The following is a 24471-nucleotide window of genomic DNA, read 5'->3' as shown; positions in this document are numbered from 1 at the left end:
CCTAGCCCCGCGCCGACGGGGCTCGAGGTGGTCGGCTCCGTTTCACCTCATGAGGTGCCTGGCGGTCCGCCGTTCGTCGGGTGGGCATAGGGAGTGGCGGCGGCGGTGGTGGCGGCGGCCGGCTTCCTGCCTCTGCCCGGGCTGGGCAGAGCTGCGCCCTGCCTCGGCGGCCTCGCTCCCTGTGGTGCGGAAGGTGGCGTTTCCCCGCGTAGTGTGCCCTCCGCCGGCCTGCCGACAACTAGCTGGGCAGCCCCCGCCAGCGGGAGGCGTGGGCTTTTCCTTATCGCTCCGGGTTGCCTGCGGCGGGGTTGGGGTTTCGGTTTCGGGGTCCGTTGGTGAGGAGACCCCGGGGCCAAGCGTTTCCAATACGATGTTTTTTACTGAGAAGAAGCTAAAGCGGGAGAAGGCTGTCGTAAGACCCTTGGTTCCATTTTTGCGGTAAAGATGACAGTATATTTTTATTTTTTAATGACTGAGGGCATGGTTAATGAGGGGTTTTGGTGCTGGATGTTGAGACAAAGAATACCCTTACTTCAAGACATAAAAAAAATGTTGCTGATGTCTGTAATTTTACATGTCTCTGCTGCATGTGTGTCTTTCCTTTATCCCTCTCTTTAGTTATGCATACTGACTGTATTTAAATCTTAAATTGGATTAGCTGTTTACGATCCGAATGCTGTTGTAATTAACGAGGGTAATACGAAAACTGCTTTTTTTTTTTTTTTTTTTTTTTGTCTAGAATGACAAATGATTTTTTTTCAACTGGATAGTACTATGGTTTGTTTCAAGTTACCAAATACTCTTAGGGTATTTCTTTCAACTCTTTCTTTCCTCTTAGATACACCTCAGTTCTGAAGTACTCGTTAAGGAGAAGGTCTGTATTTTAGTAGCTCGGGAGGGCTGTTTTCAAACACTTCAATTTATGGTCCCTGAAATAAATAATTTAATTAAACAGTGTGGATCTTGATTTTATGTTTGTTTTGTTTAATTGTTTGCTTATTTTTCTCAATTTCCTTTTGGTTTTAATTCAGTGTGTTCCTAACTATCTTGGTAAAATCCTACTGATGTATTGCATGCTTTTGTCCTCTTTCCTCTTCAACCTCCTTCTATCCTCCAACCTCAATAACACCATTATAATTATCTGACCCCAAAATATTTGAATTATCAGTCCATCACAGATTGTTTTATGCTTGGATCTGCTTTTCCAGGAGATAATGCATTAAAGGTTTGCGCTTGTGTCTTAAAAGGTAATTTTATTAAATTTTTAACGTAAATTAACATCCAATATCAAATAATGTTTTTTTAGGAGATTATAGAACTATAAGGGACTACTGCAATCTTTTGAGTTCTTGCATAAAATGGACAATAGAATTTTATGCATTAAATTCCTATGTGTATTCATGTACCCGATAACTTCTTGCAAAATTGGAGCAAAAATTTTGGAGAGTGATAATATTTCTAAATGGTAATTTTAGCCATTGGATTTTTGTTTTGGTCTTATACCATGAGTTGAAAGGCCTCTTAGTGTCAGGTATTTCCCCAAATGAATATTTACAGCTTTGTAAATTACTGACACAAGAAAATATTTAGATCAATGTCAACTGTGCATTTATTAAAATTATTTTTATAACTTTCTTAAATAAAATTAAATATATCAACAAAATTGCATTTTGTGGGTATAGGCAGAGACAATGCTTTAATGCTTTATCCCATATAAAAATATGAGAAATCACAACTCTAAGTAGTGTTGTTATATCAACTGTTGTGTGCATGTGTTTTATGTAAACCCAACCTAAATCTTTTCTTCGATAAGTTAACTGTACTGACCACCCATACTCTTTAGTTGTGAAGTTAGCTTTCTAAGCATTCTTGTGCAATACATCTATTTCCCACTTTTCTGTTTTAACATGTAAGCTCCACAACTATGCTTTCTGAGATTTATAGGATAGAAAAACCTATTATACTTTATTGCAGTATTTTGTAAACATTCTGAAAAGATTTTTTTTTTCAGACTAAAATACAGTTTCTAATTTTATATTAAAAATAATAATTTCAAAGATTATTTTGGTGGAACAGAGTTTTGCTTTTTCTAGTCTGATTTCACTCTTGACCTGCAGAACATTTATACTTATGCTGTTGTACTTGGGAACATGACTTGATTTTTCCAAAGACAGCGGTCATTTTTGTCTGTAAAAGATGGCAGAGACAGACTGTTTAAAAAGAACAGTTATGCCATAGACATGGCTCTTGAGTAAGGATAATCTGAAGCCACGTTTTTGCTTTCTGTTCTTCGTTCTTGCTCAAAGACGCCCATCCACGTATTGTCCTTGTTTTCCAGTTGGTATTCATACCTTTATTTCACTCATGGTACATAATTCCCAGAACATATTCATTTTTGGATTTTTTTTTTTAAAGTCTGTAGTGATACTTTTCCTGTATGCTTTATGCACATGTTAATAATATCCATAGTAAAGCAGTGTAAGCCTACCACAGAACCGACACAGACCTCTGTTGCTATTTGAATGTATAGGTTTCTGTTTATCTATACCAAGGTCACTAATTGATGGGATGAAATTAAAAAGACATCCCTGAATGTGACTCATGTACGTTTCATTAGGTGGGAATCTTTCAGGCACGCAGTTAAAAGGAAAAATCTGTTAAAATGGATTTCTGTATATTTTAAAATGTGGTTACTTAAAACAGAAAGCTGGAAGTGCCCTTTTCTGACTTTATGACATAGGGGTTTATTATCTTTTAATTATTATCTTGTTCCATCTTTGTGCCCTTCTCTTGTTTTATGGTCTTGACTTTTTTTTTTTTCCTGCTTTCTTTAACAGAGCTTCTAAGCCCTAGCTGAAGTTGCTTTTAGCTCAATTATATTTGTTCAGGAATTCATTAAAAAGATGTTGCTTCCTTCTGTATTTTTGACTATTCAGTTTTCATGTATGTTTTGTACAGGGTTTGTAGAGCTTTGTGTAGTATTGGTGCTTACTGTTGCCTGATTTGATTTATTTAGGTATGGAACACACTGTGTTTGGTCTTTCCTGTGTTGGACTGGATGGACTGGATTCAGCAAGCACAGAGGCTCGACTCTGAGGCATAGGCCACATTTCCTACAGGAATAAAGCATCTGCAATGGAAAAAAAAATGTCCTAGTCCCGGGGTAAGTTTGACTTTGAATATTGGTGTGCTTTTTAAGGGTATGTTGCTATATCAGCTCTTCCCAGATTGGATTCTTATACAGATCTTATGGTAATTTTAAATAAAATCCAATCTGACATGATGGTTATATAGAAGAAACATTTTTGAAGATATCACCATTTGTTCCGTAAAATGGAATTTATTCAGAAATGTACTGTATATTGTAAAGTCACCCCCCAGAAAATGACAGTTCCAGTGTTTCAGGAAATACTGTGTCTATGTGTTCGTTCAGAAGAGGCACTGTCATGGTTAACAGACTCTAAACTTGACCCATTTTTTTTCATCTGTGTGCAAAGCTCATGTATTATTCATGATTTCTTCTCTTTTTTTAACCTTTTCTAAATGAATGCTTCAGTGAGCTTTTTTTCCTATAAAGATCAATGTTAGTAGTCATGTCTTGGGGATAATTCTACAATAAACAGGCATGTAAATAAGCTAGAAGAAACATTTTATATTTTCTGGGGCTTATAATCAATGCGTTCAAAATCATTAAATATTATGTATCAACGTTGTTAGAAGTATTCATTTTTAAAGGAAGTCTAATACACTCATAAAAAGCCCATTTAGAATAAAAATTTACCTGATACAACTGTAAGAAGGATTATCAGAATTTAACATATTGCACAGAAATAGTAACCTCTTGGGAAGAATCCATTTTTAGATAGACCACAGTTTCAAAGCCTACATCCTATCTCCCTGGCTCCCCCAAAAGACAGATAGTTGGACAGTTAGAATTGATACTGTCCTTCAAAGTCTGCTTTTCAGTGTGTTTAACATAATGAAGCTAGGGAATACATAATTTATATGAGGATTTTTATTTCAAAAGTGTTCTTTTTAATGTTATCACAGAAATGAGTATTCTGTCTTTATAATCCAGGTATCCTGTAGTTGCTTCTTGTGGGGGGCCTTTTAGACCTTGAATTATTTTTGGAATTTCTTTTGAGGTGTCAAGCAGTTCTTTAAGGACAGGGTAATTATTCCCCAAGAAATCACCTTGTACAAGAGGGTTTCATAATAATTACAGAACATAAATAGTTTTAAAGGACTTTTGAGTGATTATTAATGCCAGTAACAATGCCTTTATTTTCAAATTACAGTGGTCAACTTTTCAAAAGTAAAATGACTGGGATTAGTTAATTTTCTTTTTTTTTTTTCTGCAAAAAGAGCTGTTATGAAGGTAATGTAGCACATAGTAGACAAGTCCTAAAAGTAACAGTAGAGTTTGCTACTGGAGCACATACTGAGGAAAAGCATATGTAGTTTTTCTCTGTAAGGAGTTAGTTTTGGTTACTTCTGCTTGACTGAATGGTTGTTGTCTTTGTGTTTATGATAAATAGTGAAGATATTTTAGCAGTTCTGGTTTTCTTAATGCTTATTCTACGTGCCAGTCTCCAAGATAAACAAGGAGTTGCTCAGAGAGGGATACCAGGGTGATAATACATATGTTTACAAAGCATGCAAATGAAGTGTTTTGGGATTATAGATTAGAAACTCAGTTTTAACAGTTGTTGCATAGAGAGATTTGGGATTTTTGAGCATCAGTCCTAGGAATCCTCCAAATTGAATCTTTTTGTTGCTGTTGTTACAGTGTAAAGGATTTAATTTGATGAATATCATGTATTTAAGCCCAGAAGGAAGCTTGAAACATATTCAATGTGTTATCATAGACATATTTCAAATTATTTTGTAAAATTGAAGATTTCAGAAAGTGGAGTTAGAGCTTTCCATGTTACGAAGGTGCTTGTCCTAATTAAAACAGGACAAGTGTTTTAATTCAGAGCTGTAGTGTTCAAGTTAACAAATTAACTTAGCTGAAATCAAAGATTCCTTAGGAATATTAAATGCAAACATTGCATTGGGGTTTTTTTATGCTCGGTTGTAGCTGTGATAACAAATTCTTTGTGCTAATGAATTTTTTTCTTTAATAGTTTTCTTTCTGTTCTCTGACATTTACAGAACAACTGATGATACAAAGGACAATGCACAGCGTATATCCTGATGACATTTTGTGTGCTGTGATATGGTTTTTGCCATGGCATCTGAGACTGAAAAGGCCCATGCTCTTCTCCAAACTTTCAGCACAGCTTCAGTTATTTCTAGTCTAGGTTTGGGAATATTCTGCTTTGTAGCAGACAGACTTCTGCAGTTTTCCTTCATTCAGCAAAATGACTGGCTCCGAGCCTTCTCTGATAATGCAGTGCATGGTATACTAGGAATGTGGTCCTGGGCAATAGTGATTGGACTCAGGAAGAAAAGTGATTGCACTGAAGTCACTCTGGCTGGCTTCCTTGCCTCTATCATTGATGTGGACTACTTCTTTCTTGCTGGCTCCCTGTCATTAAAGGTAAGTCAATAGATCAGTGATTGCTTATTTTTTTTGTTCATTACTGTTTACTTTATTGTTCTTCTACCATATCCTTAAAAAAAAAAAATTTCCAATGATAATTTAATTAGATAAATTTTTAAAAGATATATGGGAATTATTTTTTTATACAGTTGTTATGATTTTTAAAAGCCCTAAAATGTATTTTATATCCACTGTTAAGTTCTGCCTCTTACAAGGCTCTGAAAAAGAGTTCTGAGAGCCCTTGTACGTTATATCCTATGTGTATCATGTATTTGCTTTGTTATCCAAGTTAAACAGTTAAGTGCTGCTACGCCTGCTTTGTGTATAAAGTGGGTCATTCCATTTCCGTTTACAATAAGGGGTAGAAATATCTAGAAAGTAGATCATCCAGCTGCTGTTTTGTTTCATTCAGTCTTACTGAGTAGTAGTACATTTGGTTTTAGCCAACCCTAAATATTTCTCCCACAAACAAGCTATATGAGCTGTTCACCTTTAAAAAGGCAGTCTGAGTTTGTCCTTAAATATAGTTGGCTGTAAAAACAAAATAATAAGTGTCAAACTTTTTAAGGGAAAGAAAAAAGTGAATTGGCTCCTGTGAAAGAATATATGTGATCATCATCCATTTGCAGAACTGCTTGTTAGGAGAGAGTTTCTCAATAGAATTAGTACTGTTGGATTATGGCATTCTTTTTAAGTGGTTCTCCAGTGTTTTAGGTGTATCCTGTTCCTGCTCCTCCATTCACACACATACATATATCCCTGTCTTCTTGCCTGCTCCAAACATATATACCCAGCTTTCCTTGACCACAATAGTCTGTTCTGTATACTCTCCAAAACATTTGTACCTTCTGCAAGCTCCATCTGTGCCAGCCCAGGCCACAATTCTCTTAACACTGCCCTCCAGATCTCATACCTTGGGCAGACACTCCTTGCCCTCAGCTGGCTTCTGGTCCCCATAGCTAGAACCTGGCCACTCTGCTTGTTATCAGGAATTTGCTCTGCTCAGCAACCCAAGTCCTCACAGTTTGATTATGCTGGTGTTGCTAGCATACATATACATACATGCTACTTACTCTCCCCTCCCCAAAAATGTACACCCCCACCTACACATTGACCTGCTGTTGTTGCACAGGAAAAGGGAAAGATAGCAGCCTTTATTTATTCAACCAGAGCATAGGTTAGTAGTTTGACCATCTTGCTGCCTTCTCCCTCAGTTTGCTCAGAGTAGTGTTACACTCTTCACGTGGCTGACAGAAGAAATAACTCCTAGGAAGGAAGGAGGTGGAGGGAAAAATTGATGTTCTTTGTAATCCTTTAATTAAAGAAGAACAATACAAAATGGTTTATCAATTATTTTTTTAAATATGTAGGAGACAGATAAATGCAAGCAGCATTATTGGTTATAGTTGAGATGTAAAAATCAGGCTTCTGATGGGAAAATAGGTTTTTGTTTACCTACAGTATTGCTATTTGTTGTAGGTAAAAGTTTTCCTATTTGTGCATTTGGTAGACCTTTTAATATGATCAGTTTCCCCCTTATTTGTCTTTGGCAAAGAGGGCATTTTCACAGAATCACAGAGTGGTTGTGGTTGGAGGGGTCTTCTGGAGGTCATTTTCTCCAATCCCCCGCTCAAGCAGGCTCACCTGGAGCCAGTTGCTCAGGACCATGTACAGACAACTTTTTAATATCTCCAAGGATGGAGACTCCACAACATCTCTGGGCAACCTGTTCCCATGCTCAGTCACCCTCACAGTAAAAAAGTGTTTCTTTAAGTTCAGGAGGAACCTTCTGTGTTTCAGTCTGTGCCTGTTGCCTCTTGTCTTGTCAGTGGACACCAATGGAAAGAGCCTGGCTCTGTCATCTTTACACATTCCCTTCAGATATTTGTACACCTTGACGAGATCCCCCCTGAGCCTTCTCTTTTCCAGGCTGCACAGTCCCAGCTCTCTCAGTCCCTTCATCATCTTAGTGGCCCTTCTCTGGACTACTGTCTCCAGTAGCTCCATGTCTCTCTTGTACTGGGGAGCCCAGAACTGGACTCAGCACTCCAGAGGTGGCCTCACCAGTGCTGAGGGGAAGGATCACCTCCCTCCACCTGCTGGCAACACTCCTCCTAGTGCAGCCCAGGATACCACTGGCTGCCTTTGCTGCAAAGACATGTTGCTGGCACATATTCAACTTGTTGTCCACCAGGACCCTCAGGTCATTTTCTACAAAGCTGCTTTCTATCCAGTTGGCCTCTAGCATGTACTGGCACCTGGGGTTGTTCCTAGGTAGTCCCTAGTTCTCCCCTTTTCTGTACTTTTTGTGTATATGGAAATACTGTAAAATTATAAAACCACATAAAGAAAAGGAAAGTTAGTTTGGTTGATTAATGGGTCCTATAATATTAACATTTTGGTATAGCATTTAAATCTATAATTATTCTCATGTATATTTTCGTACTTGAAAATCAGTAAATGCAAGTAATGAATGACTACTTATTAAAAAGTATTGTTAAAATATTCTTGCTACTTTTTCTTGCATTTTATATTATCACCAGTATTTTTGTCTTAATTATGACCACTAGATGACACACTTCACCAATGTTTGTTTAGGAAGTTGAGTATTATATCATAGAATTGGGAGGTGACCTGTCTCTTTACTGTCTTCAGTGAGGCAAGGTTAAATATGCTTACACTTTCCATGATGGAGAATATTTGTAGCCTATCCCTAGTATCCCAAACAAAGTAAATTATTGCAATTTAATGTGTTAATTTGTTCCTGTGTTTTTTCAATTCCCAAGGAGCTAGAAATTGTTTTTCTAATATCCAGCCTAAATTATCATTGTTGACAGTTAGATCTTGTTTTCTTATTCTTTAAGGCTTCTCTGCAAAAGACAGCTGATTGCTATGCTGTCTCCAAAAATGTTTTACAAATCCTCCCCTGTAGAGAAATTCCATGCGGGGACGGACGACAGGACACCAATATGATGATCAAAGTCGCCAGTTTATTGAGCCTAGCTGATCATTCTTATACAATTCTCTAAGTTCCTAAGAAGCTTTGAGTGGCTGCTGCATGCAAGCATTTGGTGTCCGCGCGCACAAGCATAAAATGTGATTGGTTATATCGACACTGTACACGCATATAAACGTAAGATATAGTTGGTTATACTAACTCTGTACACGCGCATAAACATAGGACATAATTGACTATATCAACTAAAACATGCGAAACTTGTCTCAGTCTAATTGGTCAAGATAAACTGCCAAATTGAGGTTGTTTGTGCCAAGTTCCCTTTATTGTGGAATGTGCACTTGTGTTTTTCTAACTGGGATCTTTCTTTTTCTGTCTTCTTGTTTATTCTGTTCAAGGCCTTCTAAAGGCGTCTGGAATGCTCTTGCGACCATGAGCTACTTTCAGGCCCAGTCGCTAAGTTCCATATAATTGACTCCTCCATTTCCCTCTTTTTGTTTAAAAAGAGCATTAACAGATCTAGTCACCATCATTCGCGAGCATCGAATCATACATGGGATAATAGCCAAGAGTATGAATATAGGAGCCACCAAGGAAACCAATCACTTTAATATTTGCTGTATCCAAGGCCCAAACCCCAATGATTCTAACCAGTCACTAAACGGGTCAGTATAGTATCTAATCTTGTTTAGGTTCTCTTGTAATTGACTTAACTGTTTGTGAATGCTTATAGAATGGTCCGACAGGTTCATGCAACACATTCCTTCAAACTCTTCACACCCATGTCCTTGCGCTAAAAGTAAAAAAATCTATAGCCGCTCGATTTTGCAAGACAGCATGCCTGATGCTATCAATATCGTTAAGAAGTTCTGATATCATTAATGATGTTGAATTGTTTTACAGACCAGCAGGCTAATCTTTTTAGTTCCCTGTAGTTTCTTCCTGCTGCTCCACCAGGAAGAAACGTTGCCAATGCAACGAACTTTGCTATAGACAAAAACTCCGCCTCATCTTCACAGGTTTCATCAAAATTTTTAACTCCTCTCTTTTCCCTGCGTGCTTTGGTGTTACTAATCAATTGTCTCATGGAGGGTGTAAACATTGTCAACTTACCCAAGTAACATGGTCCTCCTACAGGCTTATACGGTATTCCATTCCATGCCCTATCTCCACAAATCAAAAACACTCCTGGGGGCAACAACTTCCCCCCTGCAGTATTTACATCCAAACTTGCAGTATCAACATCAGGCCATAAAGGTAACCCTGTTATGTTCTGCCATCCTATAAAGTATGACCCTGGTCGCTCCTCCTACTTCTTTACCAAAATGGTGTCCCCAAAAAATATCGCTCCTATGCCATTATATGGTTGTAATTGTGATCGGAGATATCGACAATCTTCTAAATGGGAAATATTGGTTACCTCAACCGGGGGTAAAGAAAACGTTAGATCCAATTCCTGAAGGGGCAAGCTCACACTAATCAGGTTTTCCACAAACAATTGTTGCTGTTTAGCTCCTATCAAAGAGGGCTACCACTTTTCGCCAATCTTTATGCACATCACCAAATCGCTTGACATCATGTTGAATTTCTCAAATTCTATATTGTAATCGGTCTGGTTGTACCATGAGCTGTAGAATTCAGGGTTAAAGTCTGGATACCCAATTAGACATGTGCGAAAAGGATCCCCTGGTGTAGCTAAGGACAGACAAAAATCAGTCTGTCCGGTACTGTTTGCCCAAGTTACCCACATATTCTGCCTGGGGTCAATTTTAAATACAGATCCTGTGACTAAGGTCATCGCAATCATTATCACTACCATTTCCTTTTCCAAACCCATATTTTCTTACTCTTTTCCCAGTCTTTATCATAAATGACTATATATCGGGGTATCTTAATACTACTTCCACACTCGGCTCTTATGAGTAATGTTTTGCCTGATGCCAATCAACATTAAATCAAATATATTTGCTGCAATAGCTCTAAGCTGCTTATTCTCTATACGATTAGTAGCATGCACAAAGCCAAAATCAGTAAGCGATCTATTGAAAAATCCTCTGCTTGCTCACGCAAGGTTAGTTGGTTAGTTAAATTTCTATCACAATGATCACACAAAAATTGTTCATCCCTTTTACCCACTCGTACTAAGATGCATATCCAGGGCCGGCACCGTATTCCATGTTTTTCACACGTGTTCTTGATTTCCGTATTGACTGCCGGTCTCCGTCGTGATTTGTCTAGGTAGTCTATCTAGGGCTTCAGGACCTGCTGAAGTCTCCACTGCCTCTTGTTCTCGATCTTCTGAGTTGTTTGTGACATCTGATTGCTCAATCCATGGCTTGACCCATTTCGCCGGTATCCAATGGGGCTGCTCGTTACCTGTGGAAACACAAGCGTATCCTCTTCCCCACGTGAATAGCTTGCAAGGTCCCTGCCATTGTTGTAAAACTGGATTGAATATTGAAACTTGCGGCTGGTTTTTATCAACATTTTTGCTCCCACACATATGCCTAGTAATTGGGATCTGATCCTCAGTACCACGTGGCTGTAGCCAATTCAAAACATATAGTGCTTTGCTTATTAACTCTTGGGGGGTACAATGCTGCATGTCTTCCCCCGTTTTTAAAATGTTTAAACAATCCTTTAAGGTCCGATGTGCACGTTCAACGATAGCTTGACCAGTAGAATTATGGGGTACGCCAAAATTATGAGTTAACCCCCATAGCTGTAAAAATGTTTCTAATGACTGCGCAATATCCCGGGCCATTGTCTGTTTTAATTTCTGTTGGCACTCCCATGGCAGCAAATGCTGCCAAAAGGTGCTTAATTACGGATCTGGCATTAGTTGATACATGAACAGTAGCCCACATAAGGTTCGAATATGTGTCAATAGATACATGAACGTATTTATATTTCCTAAAACTGGGATACTCCGTAACATGTTTGCCAAATTTGCAATGCTGATAGTCCCCGGGGGTTTACCCCTTGTGACTGTAAGTTTGGAATGTTTGCACAGTCAGGGCAAGCAGCAATAATAGTTCTGGCTTGCTGCAATGGGAGATCAAATTGCTTACTCAGCGCTTTTGCTGACTGATGATAAAATTTATGGGATAGCAGTGCTTGTCCAAACAAATCAGGTTTGGGTGTATTAAAACCGATGTTTGCATTGGCTACTACCAGTCGATCCGCGCGCGCGTTACCTTCCACAATAAATCCCGGCAACGTTGTATGGCTACGAATGTGATTGATAAAAAATAAGTCTGTTTGTTTTTCTAATAACGTCCATAATTTCAAAAGTGCCATAAACAGCTGCTTATTACTTACAGTTTTTAGCAAGGATCTATGCATACGTTTGACTACCCCAACGACATATTGAGAATCCGAAACAATGTTGACAGGTGTTTTATCCCATTTTTTGAAAACAGAGCATACGGCTAATAGCTCAAGCACCTGTACTGACCCTTCTGACAGAATGACTTTGGATTTCCAAGATCCATCCTGAAGATATACAAATCCCGCTTTACCTGTTCTGCTGCTAGCATCAGTAAAAACGGTAATTGCTTCCAGTGGGCTTTCACTGCAAATAGAGCGTGGTTCCATTGTCAACATTGTTTTAAACAATGGGTGAGGGGGATAGTGATTGTCCACTTCCCCCTTAAAACCCATCAGAGCTACTGCAAGGCAGTCATTTTTCATCATGGCATTATTCACAATATCAAGCGACATAGGCAAAATAATTTTGTCCGTTTGCTTCCCTGAAATTTGTGTCACCCTTGCCCCTGCCTTTTGAATGCGCATTCCCAGGGCTTCAATTCTAGTGACTACCGTTTCTGACATTCTAGCAGGCAAGAATATCCATTCTATTATTATCAATGGGTTTTGTTCCTGTCGCTCATCCCACTGGCCCAAAATTCCTGCAACTTCCTTATCTGAGTTATATACATATAAATTTATGGACAAATCAGGAACGTATCTGCCAGACATGGATGATGTGATTTTCTGTTCAATTGCTGCCAAGGCTTGCCGCCCCGATGCACTTAGTTGTCTTGTAGAAGTTAAGCTATCGCTGCCCCGCAATAAATCCAGCAGCGGCTGTAAGTCTGTATTTGTAATACCACAATAAGGTCAAATCCACTGTAGGTCTCTGACAAGTTTTTGTACATCATGTATATTTCGTATGTATTTGTGTAGCGACAGCTTTTGTGGACAAACAGAGGCTTCCGCAACTTGCAAACCCAGATATTTCCATGGTGCCATTAGCTGATCTTTTTCCGGGGCTATGACTAGGCCATACGCCCCAAGGTATAATTTGAGGTCAGATAATACCTGTTCATGTGAAAGTTGTTGTGCACAGACCAGCAGGTTGTCCATTAATGATAAATCAGAGCCTCTTTCCATTTTTTGTGAAATGGTTCGAGAGCGATGTCAACAAACCATTGACATATAGTCGGTGAATTTTTCATGCCTTGTGGTAAAACGACCCAGCGATACCTTTTAGCCAGCACATGTTGATTTATTGTTGGAACGGTAAAAGCAAATTTCTCACAGTCATCTGGATGCAAAGGAATTGTAAAGAAACAGTCTTTAAGGTCAACAACAATCAAAGGCCAGTCTCTGGGAAGCATAGTAGGGGTTGGAATACCAGGCTGTAAGGATCCCATATCTTGCATTACTTCATTCACTGCACGCAGATCTTGCAGTAAACGCCATTTTCCAGACTGTTTCAAAATGGTGAATACAGGAGTGTTCCATGGGTTTGTAGAAGGAACCAAATGCCCTGCTTCCACTTGTTCAGCCATGAGTTGCTCCAAAGCGGTGACCTTTTTCCGTTGGAAGCGGCCATTGATCAACCCAAACGGGGCTGTCCGTTAGCCATTTTAGTCTCAGGGTTGGTCGCTTGTCAATGGCCGCTGCTAAAAATGCGTGGACAATCTAACTCCCCATTGCGCTAGAGCGTCCCGACCTAAAAGCCATACAGTAGTATTTAAAACATAAGGCCTTACATGTGCTGTCCTTTTGTCTTCACAGTCTTCAGCTGTTATAAAATTCACGCTGATTTGTGTGGATTTCTGGCCTGCAATACCGGTTACCACAGTGTCGATATTTTGTAATTCCCAATCCCTGGACCATTCTTCCTTTGGAATTATGGTCACATCAGACCCTGTGTCAAGGAGCATGCGTTTATGGAGTAGAGATTTTCCCGAAGGCCCATATAAATTAAAATGATGAACGGGTTTGGAAGATCCAATTATTTCTGTGAAAGCCACTAATGGTGTGTTAGTAGATCCGAATCCTCCGTCCCCTCGTTCAATGTTTCCGACACAGGGGACGCTAGCCTTGAAGGGTACCAGTTGAGCAATCCGGGTTCCAGCCATAATTGTTACAGGAGAAGCAAATACTTTCACCACGATTGAAATGTTTCCCGTGAAATCAGCATCGATAACTCCAGGTAAAACAAATATTCCTTGTTTAGAAACAGAAGAGTGTCCTAAAAGCAATGCACTTAGTCCAAGACCTAAAGGCCCGGTAGCATTCGATGGAACAACATGAACTTTATCATCAGTTATTGTTGTGTCAGCGGCTACGGCCAGGTCAACTCCTGCACTTCCTTTTGTGGCTGCCCTGAGTTTTGAAAGACAGCTGGGCATGCTGTCACCCCTGTTTGAGAGGCACTTGATATCTTGGCGCCCCTCATCCTGGCACTCATCATTCCGTTTCCCTGATTGTTGAGTGTTTAACGGCGTTCCGTCTTTTTTAAACCTTGATCGACAGTCGCTGGCTTTGTGTCCGAACTTGTCGCACTTGTTACAGACCCCAGAAAAGTTTGACTGATTGCTGTTAGTTGGTGCTGGCATAGATTGAGGCTGTGTTGCTGTGCGTTGAGGGCATGTACATTTCAAATGCCCCGGTTGACCACACCGATAACACGTTAAAGGGCCTTTGTGTGGGCCGCGGTCTCCTTTTCCCTGTTGCACCATCGGTCATAATGCTACAGCGAGCGCTGCAGCGTGAGCTTCAGCATGTATTTTAGCTTTCTCTTGTTCTTGTATTATAGGTAAGCGATTACAAGCCTCGATGATATCCACTAATGTAGCTGTACGTGGAAGTGATGCAATGATTTGTCTGCATTTTGCATTTACATTTTGAATGGCTAAGTCCTTTCCGACCACAGCTTTTGATTCGGGGGTTAAGGTGGGCGACGCATCAACAGCAGCTTTTAAACGGTCAAGGAATTTCATGTACAGCTCCTCTTCCCCTTGTATGATTTTAGAATATGGCGGAGTCGGTTTCCCCACTTGCGGTACTTCTGAAATAGCTTCCAGAGCTAGTTGTTGTGCCAATTGTAAAATCTCTGGCCTTAATGCCGCCTGAACGGGACCAGTGGCGAACTGTCCCGTGCCAAGTAACATGTCTACACTGACAAATGCAAGCGGATTTTGTGCCCCAGCATCTAAATTTCTCACCTGGGCTGCTTCTGCTTTCTGTCTCCACCGATCATGAAACAACAACCTCTGAGTTGGTTCAAAGAACATTTCCACTAAAACGTTTACATCCGCTGTCACTAAGGTTTGTGCCTTAAAAAATTGTTGTATCATTTGTTGTACATACTTATTGTCTACTCCATATTGCATAATGGCTTTTTGTAGTTCTCGAACTGTTTTCCAGTCCAAAGGCGCCCGTTGTCGCCTTCCTCCTGGTTCAGTAAACACGGGAAATGATCCGACAGTAGGTGGCAGTATTATTCCTTCTATAGTGGCTTGCTCAATAATTCCACGCCATCGTTGTCCCGGCGAGAAAGACGGATCGCTGGGTGGTGGTGGTGAATGTCCTGTCTGGGCTGGTTCCGTGTTTTGTAAGGGTGGCTCTGTTAGACGTCGCATTCCTTTGTATTTATCCTCGTATCTCCATTTAGACCCTTTTCCCTCTTCGGGCATTAATTCCCCTTTTTGTACACACAGGTCAATCAATTCCTGCATTTTATCCTTGGGGGATTTCTCTTCCGCCTTACCCACTACTTTAGCAAAAGAGCCCATACTTTCTACGATTGCATTTGTTGCTTTTTCATATGCTTTTTTCGTCAACGGCTGCCCACATCGACCCTCGTCTCTTTTTCGCATTTCCTCCAGCAATTCTAACATTTTCTCTTTTTGCTCTATTATTAGAGTAGCCAAGTCCTCGTTTGCATTATTGGAATCAGGGTATAGCTGATTTTGAGCTTCCTCAGTATTTTCTAAGTCCTGTTGGGCCCCCCAATCATCAGAGTCCATGGGCGGGGGAATGTCTTCCACTCGTAATAGCGGCTGACTTGTCTTTTTCGCAGAAGGATTTACCATTGCCTGCTCCTCAGGTGTCATTGGGGCCATAGGAACATCGGCGTTACTTCCCCTCCCCCAAAAATTCAGCTCTTCTACAGGGAAAGCCGCAACCGGTGTTTTTTCTTCTAATGGCGGCGCCGTTGGCGGCAGGGGGGGCTCGCGTGCTCTGCATACTGTCTCTGCTGCTGAACAATACGTCGGGGGGGCAGGAGCATTAATAGTTCGAGTTTCTGCCGCTAAAGCATGTTTTAATGCATCCTGAACAACAGTTTCCGATGTTATTTGTTGCATCATTTGGAGACACTTTTTCCAATGTGCTGCCAGACGCACAGCTATTCTATTTCCTCCTTGGACAGACTCCCATATTTCCCTTCCTAAGTTCTCCCAAATAGACAACGAAAAGAGAGCCTCAGAGTCCTTGAAAAATCCTCTTCTTTGTCTCCACTGTAACAAATCCTCTAACTGGTCCTTTGTAATATCCATCTCTGTTTTTTCAACCAGCCTCATAAGTGTCTTTACGGCTGCCTTTTCATTCGCAGATGCTGCGATACCCATGCCGCCTTTTATCACGTAAGCTTACGATTCCTGCCTCTCTCTAGCAGCCCAGCGCTTTTCTTTTAAGCCCACCGGCATCCGCGGCAATCTCTCCCGCCTTTTCAGTCGTTAGTGTTCCCCTCTTGTTCCTTACCGGATCACGTCAGAGGTCGCCAGATGTAGAGAAATTCCATGCAGGGACGGACGACAGGACACCAATATGATGATCAAAGTCGCCAGTTTATTGAGCCTAGCTGATCATTCTTATACAATTCTCTAAGTTCCTAAGAAGCTTTGATTGGCTGCTGCATGCAAGCATTTAGTGTCCACGCGCACAAGTATAAAATGTGATTGGTTATATCGACACTGTACACGCGTATAAACATAAGATACAGTTGGTTATACTAACTCTGTACACGCGCATAAACATAGGACATAATTGACTATATCAACTAAAACATGCGAAACTTGTCTCAGTCTAATTGGTCAAGATAAACTGCCAAATTGAGGTTGTTTGTGCCAAGTTCCCTTTATCGTGGAATGTGCACCTGTGTTTTTCTAACTGGGATCTTTCTTTTTCTGTCTTCTTGTTTATTCTGTTCAAGGCCTTCTAAAGGCGTCTGGAATGCTCTTGCGACCATGAGCTACTTTCAGGCCCAGTCGCTAAGTTCCATATAATTGACTCCTACACTGCCCCTTCCATATGTTAATTGGGCTAATAAAGGATGTTTACCTGTAAACCATATCCTGTGTAGGTCTCTAGACCCTTACAACAGTAACAGCATTACTCTTACAATTTGAAAAACCATTATGCTTTGCAAAAAGTCTCTTCTTGACTAAGTATGTCACAAGAAAAGGCTGAAGGACCTGGATTTATGTTTTCTAAAGCTCTTACTATTTTTCTGGTCTCCTCTGGATTGCCTTTTGCCTAAATTATCTTTAAAGGGTCCTGTCCAAAACTGTGTATAGTATTTTAGGTGAGACTTAATTTGAGCCAAATAGCATAAATTAGTTCCTTTTAATGTCACATGCAAACAACGCTTCTGTCTTTTTAAAAAGAAAAAAAAAATCTGTTACAGGTCTTATGTCTTCTTGCAATGCCATCAGAGTCGTCTTAGTTTGTGATATAACGTAATCCCCATAAACTTTTCTGCTGTGTTGTTGCCTGGCTAGCTAGACCTGATTATAATATGTGATTTTGCTTTCCTCACCTTAATATGATGCACTTCTCAGTTTCGTGTCATAATTTCAGGCTGTTGCCTGTGTAATTAATTACTTCATGGGATACTTTTTTTACTACTTATTTGTTAGTTCCAGTCCCATTCTTCCTCTTTAAATTGCAGGATTGAGAGTAACTAATTTAAGAGACTACAATGTTTATTGCTTATGCAACACATTACTAAGTAACTAATAAATTATGAAATCTAATTACCTAACCACACCACTATTATTAATTTGTAACAGTGGTTTTTTTCACATTACTATATACAATTATCTATAAAGCTCTTCATCATCACTCTTAAATCTGATGACAGGTTACTTTTTTGAAGTAACCTTTCTGTGCAGTACAAGGCAGTATTGCCATCTACCTCCAGTTGCTACCTTCACACTCCTCCAGTCATCTGCTCCTGTTCCTGCTGACACAGCTTGCTGCTTGGACTATTTGGCTATTGGGCTGTTTTTCACGGTTTCATCATTATTTTTCTGGAGTATTCAGGGTAAATAGTCACCTGTGGTATTTATATGTTTACCCTGATAAATACTTGTGTACCAAGTAGCATGTGATCTGCCCTTTTGCCCACATTATTTTTTGCAACAAGTATAAAGTCTACAAAGGTTTTGCTACTTGGATTTTGTAGTTCTTTGTATTCCAGGTTGTTTTTACTATGTATTATGTGCACACAAATGTAGAAGAATCTAAGAATCCGTGTTTGAAGAATCTGTCTCATTGACTAGCTCTAAAGGTGAAAGTTACGGCAGCCTGCCATCACATTCAGCATTGATAAACAAGAGCAGCATGGTGGGCTAAATGTGATACAGGTATGACTTCAATGAGAAGTATCCCCCAGGATTTTAGCCCAAACACTCATTTGTGGAACAGACGTGCAGAAATTGCTAGCTTGCTACTTAAGACTCACTAGCTTCTAAAAGTGTAGAGAATGCAATTGGTGGCAAACAAGATTGTACCAGCAAATGTACATTACAGAGTTAGTTAATGTGCCATTGCTGACCAACCTGGGCTGCACAGGAGCATTTCTGGAACTGGAGAATAAGCTTTGCACATATACAATTAATTTAATATTGAATTTACAGATCTGGACAGCCTCAAAACTAAGGACTTCAGGCTTATGAAGGAAGCATCACAGAATATGAGCAAGGGAGCCCATGTTGTCACGTAAATTCCTTGCTGTCCCCTTGAGCATTAAAGCAAAGAGTTTGCTTGGGTTCTGCTGGATGTGATTGTTGTCTCCTGTCTCTAGCTGCTCATTGTAGTGTTTGAGGGGCTGGAAGAGCAGGAACTTCAAGAAGATCTTGCACCTGATTGAACATTTAGGCAAATGGAAAAGGTCATTTGTGTTGTGAATAAATTCTGTTTGCAATTGCAGCCTGATCTCTTTCACGGTAGATGTCTCCCTAAATCTACCCAAACCATGATGATCTCTTTCCAGGAGGTTTAAAACAGAAAAGGCTTGTATTTTATTTATTTATTTATTAAATCTGGTGATTTCTAAAGGCAAACAAATTTGCCTGTTAGGAGAAAGAGTATAACAGCTTATATTGCCAAATAGAACTATGTGTCTGTCTCTTGGGCTTAGCAACTCAAGGGTGTAAATATTCCTCTAGTTACAGAATATAAAAGAGAAAACAGACTATTCTTCTCAGAACTTGGGCAACAGCATTTCAGAAGCCTGATGACTGTACTGCAATTACAAAATAGGGTTTTCTCTTGCTAAAATTGAGCGCTCAGGTTTGCTGTATGAACAACCCTACCATCTAAAATTCTGTATGAAAAACTTTCAAACATCACCTCCCCAAAACTGGATAAAGATCAGCACTAATACTGATAAATCGCATAAGTAATCAACATTCAAATTCTCCTTATTCACTGTGTTGCTGTTGGCACCTAACCTCCATAGGGCAGAGGGAAAAAGAATCATTTGGACTTTGCAACTGAAAGCTTCACTGATTTTATTTATTTATTTATTTATTCCCCAAAGTGCAGAAATAGTGATCAGTCAATAGGATATCTGCCAAAATTTATTGCCATCCAGTGTGGTTTTTCAAAAATAGGCTAGTATGAACATTTTAGCCTCTTGCTGACAGTAACAAAAATCTTACTATCTTTGTAGGGTAGGTGATAAACAATTTCACCATCACAAGATTTTTCTATTTTAATCTGTGAACAATCTGCTTGTATGACACAGAAATGAAGTTGCAGAAAATACACCCTTTGCACCAACTTAAAGGACTTGGGTCTGTACCATTACAGTTAAAAGTTGTTGAGGTGTTTTTTGAACTTTTTAACCCTGTCACCTGACTGAGAGAGTCATGGACAAGCATGTGGTGGGAAGCTAATAGAGAAAGCTTTCTGTAAGCCTTTTAACGTTGGCTTTGGTTTAGGGCACAGGCTGTTATATTCCAAGGTAGTCCACAACTTCCCATCTCTATTTCTTGGCTAAGGCTACATCAGAGTTTCCTTACAGAGAAGACAGGGTTCCAAGCAGTTGTCTAAATTATCCATGAGAACTCCATTAAGCTATTCCAGAGTCCCATAGTTGCAGGTACCGTAGCTGATGAATCCTGTAACAATTAACACAACTGAAGTATTAATGGGTTATAGAATCATTTAGGTTGGAAAAGACCTTCAAGATCATTGAGTCCAACCATCAACCATGCCCACTAAACCATGTTCTGAAGTGCCTTGTCTACGTGCTTTTTGAATGCCTCCAGGGATGGTGACTCAACCACTTCCCTGGGCAGCCTGTTCCAATACCTGACAACCCTTTCAGTAAAGAAATTTTTCTTAATATCCAACCTAAACCTCCCCTGCATAGAATCATTTAGGTTGGAAAAGACCTGTTACTGGCTTGTGTCTTGTAGTGATGTTTGTTTGCTTGATGCAGTGAGGGATATGTTCAACTTAAGTCAGATGCACCATCATGTGCAAAGAGTATGTCTCTGGGGCCTGTTACAGTCTTTCCAAATGTTCACCAGTATCTGAATTGAGCCAATTAATATTATATCAGCAAATTGTAGTTATGCTTATGGAACAGAAGATACTGAGGACTAGGCTGATCAATCTCTGGAAAGCAGTGAAGGAAATAGGGTTAAATGAGCAAAAAATCAATGACTTCTGGAAAGCTAGGAGAGAAGATTGAAGGTTACTACTATTGGAGATTCTTTGCTGCTGGTTACAGTCATGCTGATGAAACTGGTGAATGTTAGTTACTAAGCATTGGTAACCAGAGTTTGCTGAGGGGCTCACCCTGCTTTGACTGCTAGTCATGCCTCTCGTTTTTCACCAGTATAGATCTTTTAGTAATGTGCTATCATTTCTCCTGTGCTTACAGAAACAAGAATCTACTTATTTGTTGCTTAAACAAGTTCTCTGAAATAAAAAAAACTTTTTTTTTTTTTTACTGTCTTTGAGTTTGTGGAGATAGTTCTAGCTGTTGCTAGTAAGTACATCCAGAATATTTTCTCAAGTATGTATACTAAACTGATAATTATCACTTCTTAAAACAGCTAAATTTAATCTCCTTTGTAGCAAGGACTCTCACTAGCATGATGTTCATCTTTATTAAGTCCAAATATCAGGCTTTCAACTGAGTTAACATTAGGCAAAGTTGTTAATATAAAAACCCCAATCACAAATGACTCAGATGTTAGCTTCTGAACGTGTCTTTTCCCCGTCCAATTTTGTTGCATTGGAAACTACTGCTCTGTATTAGATATTGTTGAACTAAAATAACTTCACAGGTGTATTATGCATATACATTATAATAGTATTATACAGGATGTATTTTTGTAAAGAAATGGCATTAAAGCATATTAAATATTTCAAGTAAAGCATATGAAATATTTAAAGTATGTTGTATGGTTGTTTTCCTTTTAATTATATTGAAATGAAATACATATAATCAGTGCAGCATGCTATATATGTTCCTGTATACCACATGACTATATGACAAATAGCATACCTCATCCCTCTCCCTCCCTGTTTTGCCATTGGTACTGCTTAGTAGGATGCATGATTCATATCATACAATAGAGAAAAGCCTGTCCCAGTACCCTGAGCCCTGCTACTGACAGGGCATCACACAGCTCTTGTACATCTAAATAGTCACATCGTTGATTTTGATCAGCTGCAGTGGAAAGGAACAGTATGTTTTTCTTTGCACTTCCACTTTGATAATATGCCTGTAAACATCCATGAAACATTTATTTTCTTGTCACAATTGTAGCCATTGCCAATTATATTTTTCTTTTCTGCAGGCTGCTCTGACTCTTCCACTGAGACCACTTCTTCATTGTTCTACTGTGATTCCTGTTGCGGCTCTGACATTAAAGTTTATTATGCACCTTTTCAGGCTTAAGGACTCATGGTGCTTTCTTCCCTGGATGTTGTTCATATCCTGGACTTCTCATCATGTCCGTGATGGGATTCATCATGGCCTCTGGATCTGCCCATTTGGAAAAACTCCTCCTTTGCCATATTGGCTGTATGTGGCAATTACAGCATCTTTACCTCATCTATGTTCATTTATTATGTATTTAACAGGCACTAGAGAATTAATGTCTACAAAACATGGAATCCGCATTGATGTATAAGGATGATGTATCTTAAATGTTGTTTATATTAGCACTTGAAATAAGCTGTCTGTTTATCACTGAAGTGGTTTCCTTATGTTCCCTATGATTTCCAAGGTACGCATTTTAAGCCTGTGGAGCCAGTTACAGTTCCTGTGTCAATTCCTTGTGCTCATAGAAACCTATTTCATGAATGGTAATAATTTCATATCTAAACATTCCCCTTGTAAAATATGTGGTCTTCCATTATAGTTCATGCATAGCTAGCTGATTTATAAAGTACTTAGTCTCTCTGTAGTAATTGCATTACATTTTACTGTCATGGTGCCATTCGTCTGATCACCATTCACTTTGGATTTGTATTCTGCCTTTAGATAATACATTTCATCTAGATAGGATTTCTATAGCGCTTCAAAAATGTAAAGTACTATATAAATGCTAAGTATTAGTGAGAATTTAGTAGTTTATGGCACTTCTAAAAAACATCAATTAGCCTTTTGAATTTATTTATTTTCCTGCTGAACTCTTGTATACAACTGTTTTAAAGGAAATGCTGTTTGTATTTCACAATGCGCAACTGCGTATCTGCACCTCTTTGAATGCTGCTATAATGTAGTGTTTCTACTAAATTCTATTCCTTTGTAGTTGCTTGATACTCAATTCGCAGATGATTACTAGCTATTATTTGTGGTTAGAAAGGAAAAGACAGTTTGGTTACAGTATTATGTGTATTGACCAAATTATTTAATTTAAAAAAATATATTAATTCTGAATATTATTTAGTTTGGAACTAAGGAATTTTCAGCTGTATTTCAAAATATTATTTTTCTGGTCATGTTCTTATACCAGTTCTACCACAGCAATAGATGAACACCACTCAGAAATTTATTAAGGAAAGCAGCAAGCACATGTGACACATAACTTTTGTCTCTCCCTCCAAACAGACAGGGCAGTCTCACGCCTCCTTCTGACATTTAGGCAGCTTTAGCTTAGGCCACTGACAACTTTTTAAGGTAAACTGACATGTTGCATGTAATGCTGTAATTTGTGGGTAGCCAGCTTAGAGAACAAAGGTGAAGTTAAATATTTGTTTCAGCCCATGTCACTTAGGAGATAGACCTCCCTATTACGAATGAATTTCCTAACAATTCCTTACCAGTATTTCATGTACATATCAAATTCATTGATATTTCCAACTATGCATTGATACCTGCCATGTGTAGGAAAACCACGTGTCGTGGTTTAACCCCAGCTGGCAATGAAGTACCACACAGCTGCTCGTTCACTCCTCCCCACTCCCAGTGGGATGGGGAGGAGAATCGGGGAAAAAAAAAAGTAAAACTTGTGGCTTGAGATAAGAATAATATAATAACTGAAATAAAATATAATAACAATAATAATTGTAATGAAAAGGAATATAATAAAAAGAGAGAAATAAAACCCAAGAAAAGACAAGTGATGCACAATGCTCACCACCTGCTGACTGATGCCTGAGCAGTGATCTGCCCCTCCTGGCCAACTGCCCCCAGTTTATATACTGAGTGTGATGTTCTATGGTATGGAAGATCCCTTTGGCTAGTTCAGGTCAGCTGTCCTGGCTATGCTCCCTCCCAGCTTCTTATACACCTGCTTGCTGGTAGAGCATGGGAAACTGAAAAATCTTTAACTTAGGATAAGCACTACTTAATACACTGATGTTTTAGTTGTTGCTATCAACATTCTTCTCACACTAAATCCAAAACACAGCACTGTACCAGCTACTAGGAAGAAAATTAATTATCACAGCTGAATCCAGGACACCATGGCAAAAATAAACTAAGATACTAAAAACATATCTTAATGAATTTGTGCTTTGCTGCATGCATTACAATAAAGATTAAATGTGAAATACAAAAAGCATGTGAATTACACAAAAAATTGTTAACAAACTCAAGCTAATAATTTCCATACACAATGTGTGAGACATATCACTAAAATATTACCGTTATTTCAGTGGTTCATTTACTATGCTAATCTAAACTTTTTCCATATATTTTCAAGTTATACATATAAATTTGAAGAAAGTGTGGGTTTTTTCTGACTTTTGGTTTAGAACTGTGCTGCTTTTTTTCCTGGTTTAATGCATTGCTGTCATAGAAAGTAGGTACTAATAATTGCCAAGTTAAAAATATGTGAATGTTTCTTCTCCCCAGTCCTCCAGAAAGAAGATAAAATTTCTCCCAATTCCCTGGTGGCCTTAACAGAAAGAGTGAACACGTTTCCTATCAGTTTATATTCTAGTTTAAAATGTAATCTGTATTTTCATGTGA

General features: G+C 39.1%; 1 protein-coding gene across 4 annotated transcripts; it reads left to right on the top strand.

Moving 5' to 3' along the window:
• Positions 1-24471, top strand: LOC138683311 (transmembrane protein 267-like). Of its 4 annotated transcripts, none has more exons than XM_069774941.1 (5): positions 92-438; positions 3017-3163; positions 4299-4378; positions 5158-5545; positions 21848-24471. In XM_069774941.1, the coding sequence occupies exons 4-5, from the start codon at positions 5222-5224 to the stop codon at positions 22181-22183; spliced, it is 660 nt and encodes a 219-aa protein (XP_069631042.1). In that variant the 5' UTR covers positions 92-438; positions 3017-3163; positions 4299-4378; positions 5158-5221; the 3' UTR covers positions 22184-24471. The 4 variants fall into 4 exon arrangements, with proteins under 4 accessions (XP_069631041.1, XP_069631042.1, XP_069631040.1 ...); XM_069774939.1 differs by lacking the exon at positions 4299-4378 and adding an exon at positions 839-874; XM_069774940.1 differs by lacking the exons at positions 92-438; positions 4299-4378 and adding an exon at positions 1-54.

Source organism: Haliaeetus albicilla, chromosome W (assembly GCF_947461875.1).
Source record: "Haliaeetus albicilla chromosome W, bHalAlb1.1, whole genome shotgun sequence".
In the NCBI taxonomy this organism is placed as follows: Eukaryota; Metazoa; Chordata; class Aves; order Accipitriformes; family Accipitridae; genus Haliaeetus; species Haliaeetus albicilla.
The sequence above is the reverse complement of the archived record's forward strand: the minus strand, read 5'-3'. Positions and strand labels throughout refer to the sequence as shown.

What these genes read in the sequence shown, in the direction of transcription:
- LOC138683311 (XM_069774940.1), top strand. Translation starts at nt 5,222, where the DNA reads ATGGTTTTTGCCATGGCATCTGAGACTGAAAAGGCCCATGCTCTTCTC. An exon ending in CTGGCTCCCTGTCATTAAAG is followed by an intron (nt 5,546 to 21,847) that starts GTAAGTCAATAG and finishes TCTTTTCTGCAG; the next exon opens with GCTGCTCTGACTCTTCCACT.